The sequence below is a fragment of the Lonchura striata genome, chromosome 28 (assembly GCF_050655825.1).
Source record: "Lonchura striata isolate lonStrDom1 chromosome 28, ASM5065582v1, whole genome shotgun sequence".
Taxonomy (NCBI): domain Eukaryota; kingdom Metazoa; phylum Chordata; class Aves; order Passeriformes; family Estrildidae; genus Lonchura; species Lonchura striata.
In genome coordinates this window covers 4476749-4493446 of record NC_140730.1, presented here as the reverse complement: position 1 = coordinate 4493446, position 16698 = coordinate 4476749, and the positions used below count along the sequence as shown (strand labels likewise).

General features: G+C 60.4%; 1 protein-coding gene across 11 annotated transcripts; it reads left to right on the top strand.

The window, feature by feature from the left end:
- Window positions 1-27: 27 nt before the first annotated feature.
- TLE2 (TLE family member 2, transcriptional corepressor) lies at window positions 28-16529 on the top strand. 11 transcript variants are annotated; one of them, XR_014950288.1, is made up of 20 exons: window positions 644-1047; window positions 1131-1216; window positions 1636-1699; window positions 2807-2851; window positions 4555-4617; window positions 4820-4894; window positions 5630-5837; window positions 8402-8418; window positions 9400-9492; window positions 9819-9863; window positions 10931-11047; window positions 12230-12371; window positions 12743-12876; window positions 14018-14094; window positions 14557-14806; window positions 14950-15197; window positions 15404-15547; window positions 15629-15779; window positions 15910-15986; window positions 16064-16529. XR_014950288.1 is itself a non-coding variant. In XM_085562456.1 (20 exons), the coding sequence occupies exons 1-20, from the start codon at window positions 1024-1026 to the stop codon at window positions 16169-16171; spliced, it is 2217 nt and encodes a 738-aa protein (XP_085418582.1). In that variant the 5' UTR covers window positions 644-1023; the 3' UTR covers window positions 16172-16529. The 11 variants fall into 11 exon arrangements, 10 of the variants coding, with proteins under 10 accessions (XP_085418588.1, XP_085418589.1, XP_085418582.1 ...); XM_085562456.1 differs by having other exon boundaries at window positions 15400-15547; window positions 15629-15824; XM_085562459.1 differs by having other exon boundaries at window positions 645-1047; window positions 5657-5837; window positions 15400-15547; window positions 15629-15824.
- Window positions 16530-16698: the final 169 nt, after the last annotated feature.

The window sequence follows — 16698 nt, the reverse complement described above, 5'->3', positions numbered from 1 at the left end:
GCCGCTGCGGGCTGCGGGCCGGTTAAGGTGGCGCGGGCGGAGAGGACGGGATGGGGGAGCCCCGCCGTGCCGCCCCTCCCGGTGGGGATGCTCCCCAGGGACCCCGGCCCGCCTGTGCACCGGGCCCCGCTGCCCCTGGGGTCCCCGGCTCGGCGGGCACTGTCCGGCTGCACTCGTTTGTGATGTCCGCCCTCGGGCGCTGCCCCGCCGCCGGCCGGTGCCGCGTCCGCCCGCAGCGTCGGGGGCGGTAGCAGCGCCCGGCGTCGCTCCCGGGGACCGGGCTGCCCGGGGGACGGGGGATGCTCCGGGCCGCACGCGCGAGTGGTACCGCGCTGGGGGCCGCGCGCGTGGCGGGACCCGGGGCGGAAGAAGCGCCCGGTGAGTTCCGGGCCGGGGCCGCCGTGTGGGCGGCCTCCTCTCGAGCGGCTCCGTTCGGGACAGCAGCGGCGGCTCCGGAGCCGGCGCCTTGCCCGGGGTCCCCTCGGTTTCCTGCATCGCCGGCGCGGGAGCTCCGGTGCCGCGCTCGCGGTGTCCCGAGTCCCGCGGGAACGCGCCTCCTTAAGCGGGCGCGGGCGGCCGGGGCGCGCGGGGCCGGGCGGCCGCTCCCCCCCACACCGGGGCCGCCCCCGCCCCGCCCCGGCCCCGCCGGGACCAGCGGAGACCCCGGGAGCGCCGCCCGGCGAGACCCCGGCGGAGCCGCCCGGTGAGACCCCCGAGAGCGCCGCCCGGTGAGACCCCCGGGAGCGCCGCCCGGCGAGACCCCGGCGGAGCCGCCCGGCGAGACCCCGGCGGAGCCGCCCGGTGAGACCCCCGAGAGCGCCGCCCGGTGAGACCCCCGAGAGCGCCGCCCGGTGAGACCCCCGGGAGCGCCGCCCGGTGAGACGCCGACTCCCCGCCCGGCCGGACCCCGGCTCGCCGCCCGGTGAGACGCCAGCTCCCCGCCCGGCCGGAGCTCCCCGGTGCCCTGCGAGGGCCGGGCAGCAGCGCCCGGCGAGCGGCGGGGCCGGAGCCCGGGCGCTCAGGATGTTCCCGCAGGGACGGCACCCGGTAAGTGCGGCGGGGGCGGCGGGGCCGGGCCGGGCCGCGGGACCGAGCCGCAGCCTCCAGCCCGGGCTCTCTCTCCGCTGCAGCCCGGGCAGCCCTTCAAGTTCTCGGTGCTGGAAATCTGCGACCGCATCAAGGAGGAATTTCAGTTCCTGCAGGCGCAGTACCGCAGGTGGGGACGGGGTCGGGGTGGGCGCGGGCTGAGCTCCGGTGGGACGAGGGAGGCTGGAGGGTTCCAGCAGGGGGAAAAGTGGGGAAGGAGGAGCTGGAGAAAAGGAGCCTGGGGGAGAGGGGTTTGGGCTGAGGGACGAGTCTTGAGCGGGGGTCCCAAGGGGAGGAGCAGCCGCGTTTCCTCTGGTTGAGCGGGGTGTAGGGGCAGGGAGGGCACAGAGCCCTGGGTGGGTGCTACAGGTGCGTGCACAGCACAGCCGTGGGGTGTGTGACACCCCGGGGAGGGTGTGTGACACCCCGGGGAGGGTGTGTGACACCCCCGGGAGCCCGCAGGGGCACGCAGGAGATGTGCCGAGCTTGCCCCAGGGATGGGGCAGGAGCTGCAGGTCCGTGAATGGAAGCCCTGGCTCCCCTTTGCAGCCTGAAGCTGGAATGTGAGAAGCTGCTGAGCGAGAAGACAGAGATGCAGAGACATTATGTCATGGTGAGCTGGTCCTGCTGTGTCCCCCTGTCCCCCTGGGCTGCTGCCCCCACACTGATCTGGCTGCTGGGGCTCCTCTCAGCCACTGCCCTGCCCAGTGCTGACCTTGGGGCTGGCGAGATGCGAGGGAGGAAGGGGTTAATCACCATTTCTAGCAACGCTGGCTCTTGGTGCTCAGTGCTGCTTGAGCCCGGGAATCCTGCCATAGGTTTTGTCTCTTTTTCTTTTGGTTTCAGTTTTTTGGTGAGTTCTTTTTTTTTTTTTTTTTTTTTTTTTAATCTTTTTCTATCTGGCCTTGTAAGAGAGCTCCCGAGGACTCCCTCTCTCTCTCCCAAGGGATGGGTATTTAAGAACTGATGCTCCAAGGCTCATGGTTTGGGTGGAAGGAGCAGGGTAGGAGCTCACCACAGTTGCCAATGAAGGGGTAACAGCCCCCAAGACAGACTGACCTGGGCATCAGCCAGGGAGCTGCTGGGAGGAAGGAAAGAGGATGAGGATGGCAGGGCAGCTCCTTCTCCTTCAGCATCTGACCTTACTGGCCCCTCTGGGGAAAGGGGGAACCCAAATGACACCATCCAAGAGGCAAAAAGATGTGAATTTGGGCAAAGCCCAAATCCTGGGGGTGAATACAGCCCTGTCTGTGAGGCTGGGTGTTGATATTGCAGAGCGTGCTCCTCTCACCCATCAGCTGGGATCCCTCCCCACATCCTGGGGGCTCAGGGATTTCTGGAGGTGCATTGCTACCCTTGGACCAGGCTTTGCTGGGGGGAAAGCAGCTCCTCTGGTGCCCTTTTCTGCCCAGGTGTGTGGGATTGGGGTCAGCACCCCTGGCAGGGTCACTGGGGGCTGCCGAAGGGTGAAACCTGTAACAGGTTCTAAGTGGGGTGGGATGAGCCAGGACAGGATCTGGGGAGGCAGCAGGACTGGCTTCTCCTGGCTTCAACAAATTGCAGGTGTTAGCAGCCTGTGACTGCTCCCTGCCTTGTCCCAGGCTCCTGGCACAGTGTCCCAGCCATTCCTCGTGGGCTGGAGCCAGCCAAACCCCGGGCTGCTCCTGGGCCAGTGGCTTGGACAGCTCCTAACCAGGCTGTCCTGTGGTTTTCCTCTCAGTACTACGAGATGTCCTACGGCCTGAACATTGAAATGCACAAACAGGTAAGTGCAGTGAGGGCTGGGACAGCAGCAGGGGAGAGGGAAGAGGCAAGGTTGGAGATTTTGTTGGAAATAATCTCCCTTGAGCCCTGTAGCTCTTGTGGCACGGGAGATGTGACACAGATCTGTTGGAGGGACTGGCTTGCAAAGGGATCCAGGAGTTGTCAGGATGTGTTATTGAGTTCCCCATCCCAAAGAGAACCACTCAGAGCCCTGCTGTGAGCCCTGGTGCCTCCCTGCAGTGCTTCCCTGGGGCCCCACTTGAAGGAGGGTTGTGGAGGAAACAGCAGGAGCTAGAGCCCAGAGGCAAATGGATTGTCTTTCTTTTCTTTTTCTCTTAATCCCCTTTTCCTTTCCCAAAGCCAGAGGAGTGTTTTCACCCTTCCCTGGTTCCCCTTTTGTTCCAGCGTTAATTTGCTTTCCCTCTTCAGATTTATCAATCTAGTCATCATGGGCTCTCTGCCAGGGAAATTAGTTTGGACCAATGCCTGACAAAGTGGCAAGTCAACTGCCATATCCCTCCAGCTGGCTCAGCCCCTCCGAGTTTGCTCCTTTTGTTAGCAGGGAGCGTGCTGGGGACCACGAGCACATCCCAGCCACCCTTCCACGCTCCCAAATCCAGCGGGACTGGGAGCCAGGGGTGGCACAAGCCCCGTGGGGCTGGGGGTTCTGCCCACGAGGTGGTGGCCAAGTGGTTGAGGAGTGGGAGCCTGGGCAGGAGGGGGTCTCTGGCTCTGTGGGCAGGGTGGCAGTGGCTGGGAGAGCAGCTGGGACCTGCAGGTGAGCACAGGGTGCTGCTGGGTGCGGGGCACAGCAGGTAAATGTTCCCTTTGTTCTCCCAGCCTGGTCTGACCTCCGCAACACCGGCGGGGATTGTCAGAAACCTGAGCTGATAAAACCCTTCAGAGCAGCCAGTCCCGGGCTGGATTTACAGCAGGGGGAGAATCCATTCTCCCCAGGAGATGTGGATTTTCTCTTGGAGAGGCTGGGCTGGAAGTCGCAGCCCCTTTCCTCAGAAGTGCTGCTTGCCCTGGTGGGAAGGCTGTGGGTTTGTCTGCAACCACAGAGGGATGCACCGGGTTTTCTGCATTCCCCCTTGGGCAGGGGCAGCCCCGGGGGTGCTCTGTGTCTCTGAAGGAGCAGGGGGAGCCCTGGGGATGGGAGTGGAGTCTCTGCTCCGGGACAGGCAGGTACCATCAGAGCCTTGTGGGATTTGCTGGCGTGATGCCGAGAGGGCTGAGTCTGTGCAGTTCTGCATCCTGCTTGCTCTGGCCTGGCTGTGAGTTGGATGTTTGGGAAGGGAAGGCACAGGGAGGGCCCACTGCCAGCTCCTGTGGCTCGGCTCCCCTCCGTCCCTGCCCGCAAAGCCAGGATGGGTTTGGGCTGAGCAAAGCCAGCTGGGCTGCAAAAGGACTGACAGCTTGGAGCTCGCCTTGGCCTGGGGCCACGCTGGGATTTAGGCGTGGGTTCCCTCCCGTGTGCCTGGCAGCTAAGGGGGTCCAGCAGCCCTGGGCAGAGCCCTGCCTTGGCAGCAGCTCGGGAAATCCCAGCAGGGATGCAGAGGCAGCGGGAGAATTTCAGAATTTCCGCCAAGAGGGCATGGGTGGGGAGAGTTGAACTCCTCCGCCGAGGCTGAGTGTTGGCAGGATGCTGGAGGGGGGACAGGATGGGTGATCTCTGGTGATACCTGCTGCTTCCTCTTTCAGGCAGAGATTGTCAAGAGGCTGAGTGCCATTTGTGCCCAGATGATTCCCTTCCTGACGCAGGAGGTAAGGAGGAGGTAGGGGGTGTGCATCAGATTGCTCTGGCTTCTTGGGAAGGGGCACATCCAAGTCCAGCCTGAACAACGGGAGATTTTGGGGAAGAAAACCTTTTTGGGGTGGGAGAAGGGGCTGTGCAGGGTAGTGTGGAGCCGAGTGCTCCCTCCAGGCAGGAGCAGGGTGTGACCAGCCCCGTGCTCTTCCTCCCCAGCACCAGCAGCAGGTCCTGCAGGCGGTGGAAAGGGCCAAGCAGGTGACCATGGGCGAGCTCAACAGCATCGTCGGGGTGAGTTGCACTGCCTGGCTGTGGGCAAGGACTCTTTCCTGCCAGGGGGTTCAGGTAGTAATGGGAGAGGTCAGGGTTTTTACTATTTTGATACACCCACTTTTACTATTTAAGGGTTTTTACTATTTTGATACACCCACTTTTACTATTTAAGGGTTTTTACTATTTTGATGCACCCATTTTTTACTATTTAAGGATTTTTTACTGCTTTGATGCACCCATTTTTTACCATTTAAGGGTTTTTACTGTTTTGACACCCCCGTTTTTTACTGTTTTGACACCCCTGTTTTTTACCATTTAAGGGTTTTTACTGTTTTGACACCCCCATTTTTTACTGTTTTGACACCCCCATTTTTTACTGTTTAGGGGTTTTTACTATTTTGATACACCCATTGTGGTGAAGGGGTCTGCCACAGCGTCCTGAAGGTGTTGGGTGCCCTGTAGGACAGCCCCTGAGCAGAGCAGGGCACACCATGGGGTCTGGGAGGGACTGGCGGGTGGAAGGGGCAGAGGAGGAAAACAAAGTCCAGAGAGAGAATAAAAGAGGCTGTGCTGAGCCTCAGAGCCCAGACAGCCCCGGGGGGAAGGGGCAGGGGTGTGACCCAGCCTGTGCAGCCCCCCCAGCCCCGCTGCCCCTGCCTCATCCCATCGCTTCTGCAGCATCCCGCGGGGAGGGGAGGGAGGGGAGGGAGGGGAGGGTCCGGCCATGGCTGCGGCTGCCTCCTCCACATCCAGGACCATTTGCTCTTTCTCTTTCAGCAGCAGCAGCTTCAGCAGCTCTCCCAGCACGCATCCCCCCTCCCGCTGGCTCCCCACCCCTCCAGCATGCAGCCCCCCAGCCTGAGCAGGGCCTCGGGGCTCCTGGCCCTCTCCGGGGCGCTGATGGCACAGGCTCAGCTGGCCACCAAGGAGGACAGAGTGGCCCAGGATGGGGAGAACACAGGTAAGGGGAAGAAGCACAGCTGGGTTAACCCTTTAAAGGGGGAGCCCTGGGGATGGGAGTGGAGTTCCAGCCCCAGGACAGGGCAGGTGTGACCATCAGAGCCTTGTGGGATTTGCTGGTGCAATCCTTGTGGGATTTGCTGGTGCAATGCCGAGAGGGCTGAGTCTGTGCAGTTCTGTTCTCTGCTTGCTCTGGCCTGGCTGTGAGTTGGATGCACAGCCTCGTGTGCAGGGATCCTGCTGCCTGCTCTGCCTCTCCGCTGAGGCTCCTGGCTGCTGCATCCAGCTCATGGAATGGCTGCAGCCCCACGAGGCTGGCTCTCTTTGTGACCTGGGAGCTGCTGCTCTGCAGTGATGCTGTGTGTGCAGCCCTGGCCCTGGGCAAGTGTTTGTGCACACACAGAATCACAGAATAATGAGTTTGGAAGAGACCTCTGAGATCATCAAGTCCAACCCATGCCCTAACACCACAACTAGACTATAGCACCAAGTGCCAAGTCCAGTCTTTTTAAAACATATCCAGAGATGGTGATTCCACCACCTCCCTAGGAAGACAACTCCAGTGTTTTATTATTCTTCCAGTGAATTTTTTTTTTTCCTAATATCCAACCTAAACCTTCCCTGACGTAGCTGAGGCTGTGTCCTCTTGTTCTGCCAGTTGCTGCCCGGTGGAAGAGATTGACCCCACCTGTCTGCAACCTCCCTTCAGGAGCTGTGGAGAGCAATGAGGGCACCTCTGAGCCTCCTCTTCTCCAGGCTAAACAACCAAAACTCAGAGCTCTCCCTGCTCCCCTGCGTGTTTCCAGTGCATGAGGGTTCCCCCCCCACCCTCCATGAGGCAGCTGGGAGGTCCTCACCACAGAGAAATCCTCTCTTTTTACACCAAGTAAAGATCTGATACTTAAAGATGAGACTTTTAAGGAAAAGACTGTTGCAAGCCCCTGGTAGAAACTGTGACTGCCACAAGCCTGGGGCAAGGAATTTAGAAAGCAGAGCCTCATTGCGTGTGTTGTGCTGTGTAAATTACACTAATTCCTAGTCCAGATGGGTGCCTCCTCCTGTCGGGATCAGCGAGTGCCTTACAAACATCATCAATATTTAATCATCGTTAAATCAGTGCTCTGAATGCTACTGGCGGGCCTGGGCCAAATTAGTAACTCTGCCCAGCTCTGCTCGTGGCCTGTTGCTGCTCAAGGGCTGCACAAAGGAGGAGCAGCTCTGAGCTCAAGTCACCTTTTCAGAGCACAGGCATGGAGTGCTTGTGCTGAGAGGAGGCTGGGACAAGGGGAGAGGCTCTGGGCAGCTCTGAGGGCTAGAAACAGGCAGCCAGATTTAGCAGGAATGATGTTTCCCTGCAGACTCCCCTGGGGAAGGTGCTGACTGAAATGCACTTGGGTCAGGACCCAAGAGCAGCGGCAAAGCCAGGCACTGGGTGGGGTTTGCTGCAGGTTCTCATGGTCTGGTTTGGCCTGCAGGGTTTCAAGGCGGTGAAAAGAGCAGCAGGAAGCTGTCCCCTGCACACAGCTGTCTGCAGCTCAAATCCTGCCCGTGTTTCTTTAAGGATGGCTTCCACAAAGGAGGAAAACAAAGTCCAGAGAGAGAGAGAATAAAAGCAGGCTGTGCTGTGCTGAGCCTGCTTAACCCTCAGAGCCCAGGCAGCCTGTGCCTCCAGCCAGAACTTCTCTCAGCCTGGGTGTCTGGCTGTGGTGAGGGCCATTCCTTATTTAAAAAAAAAAAAAAAAAGAAAAAAAAAAGGAAAAAAGGTTGAAATGCTCCATCTGTCTGGGGTTAATCCTCAGTGCTCTGCCATAGCTAGCCAGAGCTGGTGTGAGTCAAGCTGAGCCAGGGGTGCACAGGGCTGATGGCAGGCATCTGGTCCTGCTCCAGACCACGGCCCTGGAGCAGTGCCTACAAGAATCCCTCAGCTTCCCATCCCTGCCTGCCTCTTTTTGCCAGCAGGGACCTGGGCTCGTTCTCTCTAAATGCTGGTGGATCTTTAGGAGCAAAAATCAGCCAGGGAAGGTTGCTGAAGCCCAGCCCTGTGCTTGGATTTGCAGTGAATGCCTGGCACTCCTTTCCTGGGCTCAGGGAAGTGGACCTGCTTTGCTGTGCATGTACCAAAGCCTCAGAGTTTCCAAGCAGGGCTTTAAGGCATGGCTTCCTAAGGAAATAGGATGGGTGTGATTCAGGGGTGTGATCCAGCTCTCCCCTCCTGGTGCCTTTGGAGCTGCTGTCTTGTCTAGGGAAGGGATTCCAGAGCTGGGGTAAGTTCTTGGAAGGAGGTGGGTGGATAGAGATTCCCCTGCTTCCCTGAGGAGCCCCAAAGTGCTGACCTCCCTTTAGACAGCAGAGAATCCACACTTCAGGTGGGCAAAGTGGAAAAGCAGGTGTGATTTTTTTATTTGTTTGATTTCTAAACCTGTGTCCTGCTGTTTCCTGCTGTGCCCCTCTCACCTTCCTGCCTGGGTTTGTGGGGCACAGGCTTGGCATTAACAACCTCTCCCTGTCCTCCCCTCTGCTCTGCCATGGACCTGGGATGCTCTCCCTGCTGCTGCCTGCTTCCAGAGCACACCCCAAGCCGGGTAAGTTGTGACAGGCAAGTGGCCCTGATGGCATCTCCAGTGTGCTCCAAGCTGGCCACTGGCCCCTGGGAAAGGATGGGGCTGCTGGGTGAGCTTTGCTGGCCTGGGTGGGCTGTGTTTGCATCAGGGTTTTGTAACTGAAGGTTCTGGGCCACCTTAATTCAGTCTTTGCTGATGCAAAGGAGCTAAAGATCAAGGGCTGCTCCCAAAATAACCAGCTCTGTCCTTTTCAAGGAGTTTCCAGTTTAAGAATAATTCTGAACAGGTCTCGGAGCTCTCAGCCCCTCTGCAGTCCTTGCCTGCCCCCTCCCTTTTAGGATCCCCCCCAGTCCCAGAGCTGTGGCTCCCTTCCCAGGCTGCACAGGAGCTCTGCAGCATCCAGGGTAGGGGAAGGAAGGGTTAATGATCTCCACTGGGGAATTGCAGGCATTGATCTGTAGGAGGGGAGGTGTCTGTGATGCCCTGACTGCCCAGGCACCTCCTCCAGAGATGGCCTGGGGGACAGGGATGGCTCTTTCTGCCCCTGGCTCAGTGTCAGAGCTGCTGATGTGCCCGTGCTGGGAGCATTCAGCTGCAGGGAGCCCTGGCACAGGGCATCTCTGTCACCTTCTGGCTGCATTGTCACCAGTGTGGGGATGCCAGGGGATGTGTGACACCCCTGCAGCTGCCAGCAGCATCTGGGGGAGGGCTGATCTTCCTGCTTGGCACCATTCTGCTTCTCAAGCCTCGTGGCAGGGTTGAGATGAAGTAAACACGGCTCCAGTGGGGATTTTCTGCTCCACCCTGGCTCCTTGTCTCTGCAGGGGTGGATCTCCCTTGCTTGGCTCTGGGTTTTGGGGTTTTGGGGTCCTTCCCAGCAGCCAGGGAGATGCTTTGGCAGGATGGAGGTGGTCATGGAGCAGGGCCTGGCCCCACTGAGAGCTGAGGGGTGGCTGCCTGCCCTCACAGTGGCTCTCACACCTTCCTCTCCCTCTGCCTCAGAGCGTTTCTTCTTCCCCCGCCGAGAGCCTGCAGGACGAGGAGCGCACAGGGCTGAAGAGGAAGAGGGAGGACAAGGAGCTGCCTGGGCATTCTGTGAGTGCCCCAAGGGCTGGGGCTGGCAGGGCTGGGCTGGGCTGGGGAGGTGCCTGGGGAGCCCTGTGCCCGCCCTGCTGCACAGGGCTGGTGTCCTGTGAGCAAGAACAATCCAAATGAGGAGCCCCAGGGCTCCCGAGGGCTGGGTCACTGCCTGCAGGACATGGTTGGTGTTGGTCCAGGGAGTGATGGACAGGAGAAAATGGGTCCAGGGAGTGATGTACAGGAGAAAATTGGCTCCACTGGGGTTCTGGGGCAGAACACAGAACCTGGTCCAGCATCTCCCTGTCCTGACTGAGCCCTTCTGGATTTCTCCCTCCTTGCAGGACAGCGATGGGGACAAGAGTGACTACAACCTGGTGGTGGATGAGGTAAGCCCTTTGAGACTGGCAAGGCAATCCTGCTCAAGCTGCACTTGTTTGGTTTAGGACTCTGGATCCCCAGTTTTGGGGTTCTTTAGGCTCCAGCTCGCTGCTGCTGGGCAGCAGTGGGCAGCCAGGACACGTGCCAGCCCCGCTCCAGTGCGTTGTGCCAGCCAAGGCTGATTCCACTCCCACTGCTCTGGGAAGGCTGTGCCAGGCAGGGCTCAGCTTTGCCAGCCACAGGCTTGGCTCTGCTTCACAATCCCCTTTCAGCCCCTCTGCTGCAGCATCCCATATGGGGGAGGCTGATAAGCTGGGATGAGTGCTCCATGGAACTGGGCTTGCTGCTGGCAGCTCCTGTGGGTGGAGGTGGCAGGAGCCACCCTGGCCCTGCCAGCCCCAGGCCTGGGGCCCACGTCCTGCCCTGCCTGGCCCTCGAGCAGCCTCAGCTTTAACTCACCTCAGTGCAGGGCATTCACTGAATTCTAGTCTTCTGCACTGGAAGTGCCACATGCTTCTGGTACAGCCTTTCCTGTCTGAGGCACACCTGAGAGAACTTGATCCCAGCCACCACTGTTCTTGGTAGAGAAGATGTTTGTGGGGACATGCTTGTTCCCTTCCTAGAAGACAGAGGGGAGAGAAAGATATGAGGTCTTTTTTTACTCATGTCACTTCCTAAGAGAATACAAGCCCTGAAAGGAGGATCAGGAGGAATTTCTGCAGAAAATGAAGCTTATGAAAGCTACTCATTGTGCTGATAAAAAGTCACAGACCTGGTTGGAGTGCAAGAGCTGAGGGATGGCCTTGCCTCTGAAATGGCAGCCCTGTCTCAGCTCCTCATGTGTGCTGATCCCCATCCCTCCTTGTGAAGGCATCCGTGGCCACCAGCGTCCTCTGAGCCCGCTGTCACCTCTCACTTTGTTCAGAGAGAAAAACCGAGGTTGTTTCTCCTCCGGGGGAGCGGAGCTCCTCATTCAGGCCCAGGGGACTGGCGGTGGTGGCTCTTGGGTTCTTCATCATCCCTGCCCTCCCACACAGAGGGGTTCCTGCTTCCCACAGAGCTGTTCTCCCCCCAGGACCCGCCGTCGGAGCCCGGCAGCCCCGGACGCTCGCCCCGGTCGGCTCGGTGCCGCCGGGAGCTGCCCGGGAGCCCCGCGTGCGGCGGCTGCGGCCAGCCCGAGGAGCAGAGCCCGGTGAGGAGCCCCTGGGGTGCCATGTGGGGCCAGCAGCACAGCCATGAGTTTCTCTGCGTGGCCAGTCTGAAATGGCCACGTATGGCCAGAGAGAAATGCCGGGGGTTTGTTTTCAGGAGACGCACGCTCTCGGGCTTTGTCCAGCTCCCTGAGGGACAGACAGGGCCCAGGATGTCCAGCCCAGCCAGGCTGCACCCAGCCCTCACCTCCAGCCTCGTGCAGGAACGGGGCAGGAGAATGGGGCTGGGGCCTTGGTTTGGCCACTGGCACTCCCCACCCTGGGGACACAGATCCGTGCCCTCGGGGTAGGGTAAGTGCTGCTGGGCAGAGCACGGGCTCTGCAGTGTTCTCCACCCACCTGCCTGCAGGATTGCAGGATTCCCCAGAGCTGCTCATACCAATTGATTTTTTTTTTTTTTTTTTTTGTCCTTCTGTGTTTTTTTTTTTTTTTTTTTCCTTGCCAAGCACCAGTCCAACACTCAGATTGAAACATCAGCATGTGGGAAGGGGGAGGGATGTTTCTGCCACTCCTTGGCCTCCCAGCCACCACAGGGACCAAGTGATATGTCCCCCCCATCTGGGGTCAGGAGCCAGCTGGGGGCTGTGGGCAGCAGCGAGCAGCAGCTCCCCGGCACAATCGGATTAGAGCAGACAAAGCGCCCTGAGCAATCTGCCAGCACAGCACGTAGCTTTTCTCTGTTATTAATTTTTTTTTTTTTTTCCCTTTGCTGGTGTCGACAAAATCCCCAGACAGAAAAAGCAGAAGAAATAGGAGAGGCAGGGGGGTAAAAAAAAAAGCAGGGAATGAAATAGCTGTGGGGATTGGAAAGGCCAGTTCATGCCAGGCATCCTCTTGGTCCCGGGCTGGGGATGGGGATGGGGATGTCCCCCCACACAGGAGTTTTGTTGAGGGAGCAGCAGATGTGTCTGTGGGGTCTTACGCTGGTGGGCACTGCAGGGTTGGGGCAGTTTGGGGTGACCCAAAGCTTGCATGGGGCATTTGCAGCTGTGGGGAGAGTGGGGATATTTGAGGGGCGAAGGAGAAGAGAGGGGATCAGGGCCTGGCTGACCAGTCCTTGCCCAGCTCCATCCAGGAGCTCCTTCCACCCTGCAAGGTGTGGAGGCTGCTGGCCCGGGCTCTGTCCCACGGCTGAAGCTGCTCTTCTTTCCTCTGCTGCACAGACGGACTCGGTGGCCAGCGCTCCCGGCTCCAAGCCCTCCTCTTCCTCACCAGCCCGTGACTCCCTCACGCCTGGCCCCGGGCCCAGCTCGGCCGTGCCGCTCCGGCCACCCCCGGCCAAAGCCCCCGGCACCGACACCGTCAGTGAGTGTCCAGGGCCAGCCCCGGGGCTGCTCTGCTGTGACAGCACCGTGGGGATGGAGGGAGGGGGGCAGGACCCTGTCTGCCACCAGCTGAGCTGGCAGAGCCATTTTGCCCCACAAGATCAGAGCTACGAACCTCCAACAGGAGCCCCTCTGCCCTTGCCACACAGCTGATGGGCTAGGACCTGCCGAGTGGGGCAGAGCGGGGTTTAATCTGTTTTTCGCTGATGAATTGCCATTTGTGTGGGGCTGCACGAAGCTCGGCGCTTCAGGGCTTGGCTGTGGGGGCCGGAGGGGGTGGCTGTGCAGTCACCAGGTGCCCCTCTCCCCTGGGTGCTGCCAGGGCCAAGACGCGGGTCTCTCCTCGTGCAGCTCTCCGCAGCCCCCTGAGCTCCTCCAGCCCCTACACGTCCTCCCTGGGCATGGTGGCCCCCGGCCTCTACGTGGGCATCCAGCTCTCGGTGCCCCAGGCCGGCAGCGCGCTGCTCTACGGCCGCTCCCCCGTGGTAAGTCGCCGTGGGGAGGCCGGGTGTGCCAGCTCTGCTGTCTGTGCCCTGAGCAAGGCTGGGTGTGCCAGCTCTGCTGCCTGTGCCCTGAGCAAGGCCAGGTGTGCCAGCTCTGCTGCCTGTGCCCCGGGCAAGGCAAGGCCAGGTGTGCCAGCTCTGCTGTCTGTGCCCTGGGCCAGGCCAGGTGTGCCAGCTCTGCTGCCTGTGCCCTGAGTGAGGCCGGGTGTGCCAGCTCTGCTGCCTGTGCCCCGGGCAAGGCCGGGTGTGCCAGCTCTGCTGCCTGTTCCCTGAGCGAGGCCGGGTGTGCCAGCTCTGCTGCCTGTGCCCTGGGCAAGGCAAGGCCGGGTGTGCCAGCTCTGCTGCCTGTGCCCTGGGCAAGGCAAGGCCGGGTGTGCCAGCTCTGCTGCCTGTTCCCTGAGCGAGGCCGGGTGTGCCAGCTCTGCTGCCTGTGCCCTGGGCAAGGCAAGGCCGGGTGTGCCAGCTCTGCTGCCTGTGCCCTGGGCCAGGCCAGGTGTGCCAGCTCTGCTGCCTGTGCCCTGGCCCTGCGCTGTCCCCAGGCACTGTCTGGGGCTGGAGCTGGGGTGCAGCCATAGGAAGGGCTCCTGTCCAGGCCGGGATGGGGGCTGGTGATGCACCTACCCCCCGAAGTTACCAGGCTAGCCCAGATCTGCGAGGCCTTGGGGGGAAGTGTAGCAGGAGCTGGGAAAAGATTCCAAAAGAGGCTCCAACCCCCGATGTGGTCCAAGATGTTTATTCCATAGGAAGAAGGGGGAAAGAGGGTGAACCAGGATGGGACAGAGCCTTATCTAAGCTCAGTACAATTGGCTCCTAGCCAATTGATTCAGGAAAGGAAGGAAGGATCAAACTAACAGGTCACATCTACAGGGGTCTCTGGGGAGGGAAAAGCCATTCCCAGAGCAATACAACAGGCTGGTGGCTTTAGCGTGCTCAGAGAAGCCTCTGCTGGTTCCACTGGTGTCTGTGGGAACCCATTTTGAGCTTTGTCACTGCGTGGGAGGACACAGCGAGCAGGGAGTCTGCACAAAGCCAGGCTGGCTGGTGCCAGGGTGTGCAGGGAAAGGCCTGAGCCCATCTTTGGTGTCCTCTGCTCTGCTCCTCATGTGCCCTTTGCTTTGTGCAGGTGGCGTTTGAGTCTCACCCTCACCTGAGGGCTTCCACCCTCTCCTCTTCGCTCTCCACCATCCCTGGGGGGAAGCCGTAAGTGGCTGCACACGCTGGGGCTGCAGGGAGGGTGAGGGCAAGGGGCTGAGGTGGGAGCTGGGAGCATCTCCCTGCCAAGGGCTCACCCAGGGCAGGGCTGGGCTGAGGGGGAGCTGCTCTCCAATCCTGAGTGCAGTGCTGCCATTTCATTGCTGGCAGTAACCAGGTGGTAACCAGGAGCTGAGTAATTAAACTCCTTATTAGCCAGGGCACAACGGGCACCTTCCACCTTGGCTTGGGCACCTTTAACCATGGCTTGAGCGTGGCTAACGGAGAGGTCACCTCCTGCCTTTGGGCATCACATAGGGGGTGTTCAGGGCTCTCTTCTGCTCTGTTCTAGTGCCTTCTTCCATGTCCTCTGACTCCCAACCATGCTGCCTGTGTTGTACCCATGTGGCACCGGCTGCTGTCCATGCAGGATCTCCCTGCTCTGCTTCTCACTGCTCTGCTCCCTTCCAGTGCCTACTCCTTCCACGTCAGCGCCGACGGGCAGATGCAGCCGGTGCCTTTCCCCCCCGACGCCCTGATCGGCTCCGGCATCCCCCGGCACGCGCGGCAGCTGCACACCCTGACCCACGGCGAGGTGGTCTGCGCCGTCACCATCAGCAACTCCACGCGACACGTCTACACCGGGGGCAAGGGCTGCGTCAAGGTCTGGGACGTGGGGCAGCCGGGCACCAAGACAGCTGTGGCTCAGCTGGACTGCCTGGTGAGGAGGAGGAGGAGAAATGCCTTTGGGCTGGGGCTGGGAAGGGCAATGTGGAGGGGACAGAGGGGCCTTTCACATCTGCAGTGTCTCCTGCAAGGCCCTGTGTGCTCATCATGTGCTCCTGGCCCTGTTGCCTGTCACAGAACCGTGACAACTACATCCGTTCCTGCAAGCTGCTCCCCGACGGCCGCAGCCTGATCGTGGGCGGGGAGGCCAGCACCCTGTCCATCTGGGACCTGGCAGCCCCCACGCCCCGCATCAAGGCCGAGCTCACCTCCTCTGCCCCCGCCTGCTACGCCCTGGCCATCAGCCCTGACGCCAAAGTCTGCTTCTCCTGCTGCAGCGACGGCAACATCGTGGTGTGGGACCTGCAGAACCAGACACTGGTGAGGTGAGTCCGGGCAAGGGGCAGCGTGGGCAGGACTGCTGGGGCTCCTCGGGCCAGGGACCCCTCAGTCCCCTGCAGCACGTCCCTGTGTCTAGCCCTGGCCATGGGACAGTGCCTGTCCCTGCAGCTCCTCACTGCTGGGTGCTGCAGGAGCTGGCTGCCCTGACAGCTGTGCCCTCGCCCTCTCCATCCCCCTCTTTCCCAGGCAGTTTCAAGGCCACACGGATGGTGCCAGCTGCATTGACATCTCTAACTATGGCACCAAGCTGTGGACAGGGGGGCTGGACAACACCGTGCGCTGCTGGGACCTGCGGGAGGGCCGGCAGCTGCAGCAGCACGACTTCAGCTCCCAGGTAGGGCTGGAGCCCTCCGGCAGCACCCTGGGGCCAGCTGGGACCTGCTGGGTCAGTGTGTGAGCCTGTCTGTGCCCTCAGATCTTCTCCCTGGGCTACTGCCCCATGGGGGAGTGGCTGGCGGTGGGCATGGAGAGCAGCAACGTGGAGATCCTGCACGTCAGCAAACCCGACAAGTACCAGCTGCACCTCCACGAGAGCTGCGTCCTCTCTCTCAAATTCGCCTCCTGCGGTAGGCACGGGCTGTTTTTTCTGCCTGGGCTGTGGATAGCCTCAGGTTTATCCCTGTGCTTTATTCCCCCATGCTCACCTCCCGTGAATAGTGGCCCAGCCCTTGACACCCACTTTGTCTCGTGTCCCAGGGAAGTGGTTTGTGAGCACGGGGAAGGACAACCTGCTCAACGCCTGGCGGGCGCCCTACGGAGCCAGCATCTTCCAGGTGGGCTGAGGCCTTTGTGCAGGGGCATGATGGTGGCTCCAGCACCAGCCCTGCTCTCACCTCCTGCCCTCTCACAGTCTAAGGAGTCCTCGTCTGTCCTGAGCTGTGACATCTCTGTCAACGACAAGTTCATCGTCACGGGCTCTGGTGACAAGAAGGCCACAGTGTATGAGGTGGTTTATTGATTCCAGTCACCATCAGGAAAGGGGACACACCTTGCCCTAAGCCACCGTGGCTCACAGAGGCCTCCAGTGCTGGACCTGTCCTCCTGCAACTTCACTTTTCCTCCTCCTCCTCCACTGCTTTCAGACACCAAACCAAGGCCCCAGCCCCATTCTCCTGCCCCATTCCTGCACGAGGCTGGAGGTGAGGGCTCGGTGTAGCCTGGCTGGGCTGGACATCCTGGGCCCTGTTTGTCCCTCAGGGAGCTGGACAAAGCCCGAGAGTGTGTGTGTCCTGAATTACTGCTACTGACTTAATGGCACCCATTTTCTGCTGCAGAAACAGCTGTAAATTATCAGTAAAGAAATGTATTTAACTATGTTTTCAGTCCCTTACTAATAAAAAGGAACAAAAGAAGGGCTGGGCTGGTTCTGAGCAAGGATCTTTGCCAGCCAGTGCTGCCAGCTGTGCCAAGGGCTGGGCTCTGAAGGGTGTCCTGGGGGGCTGTTTTTGGCCAGCAGCACAGGGGAGGATGCTCCCAGCGTGGCAG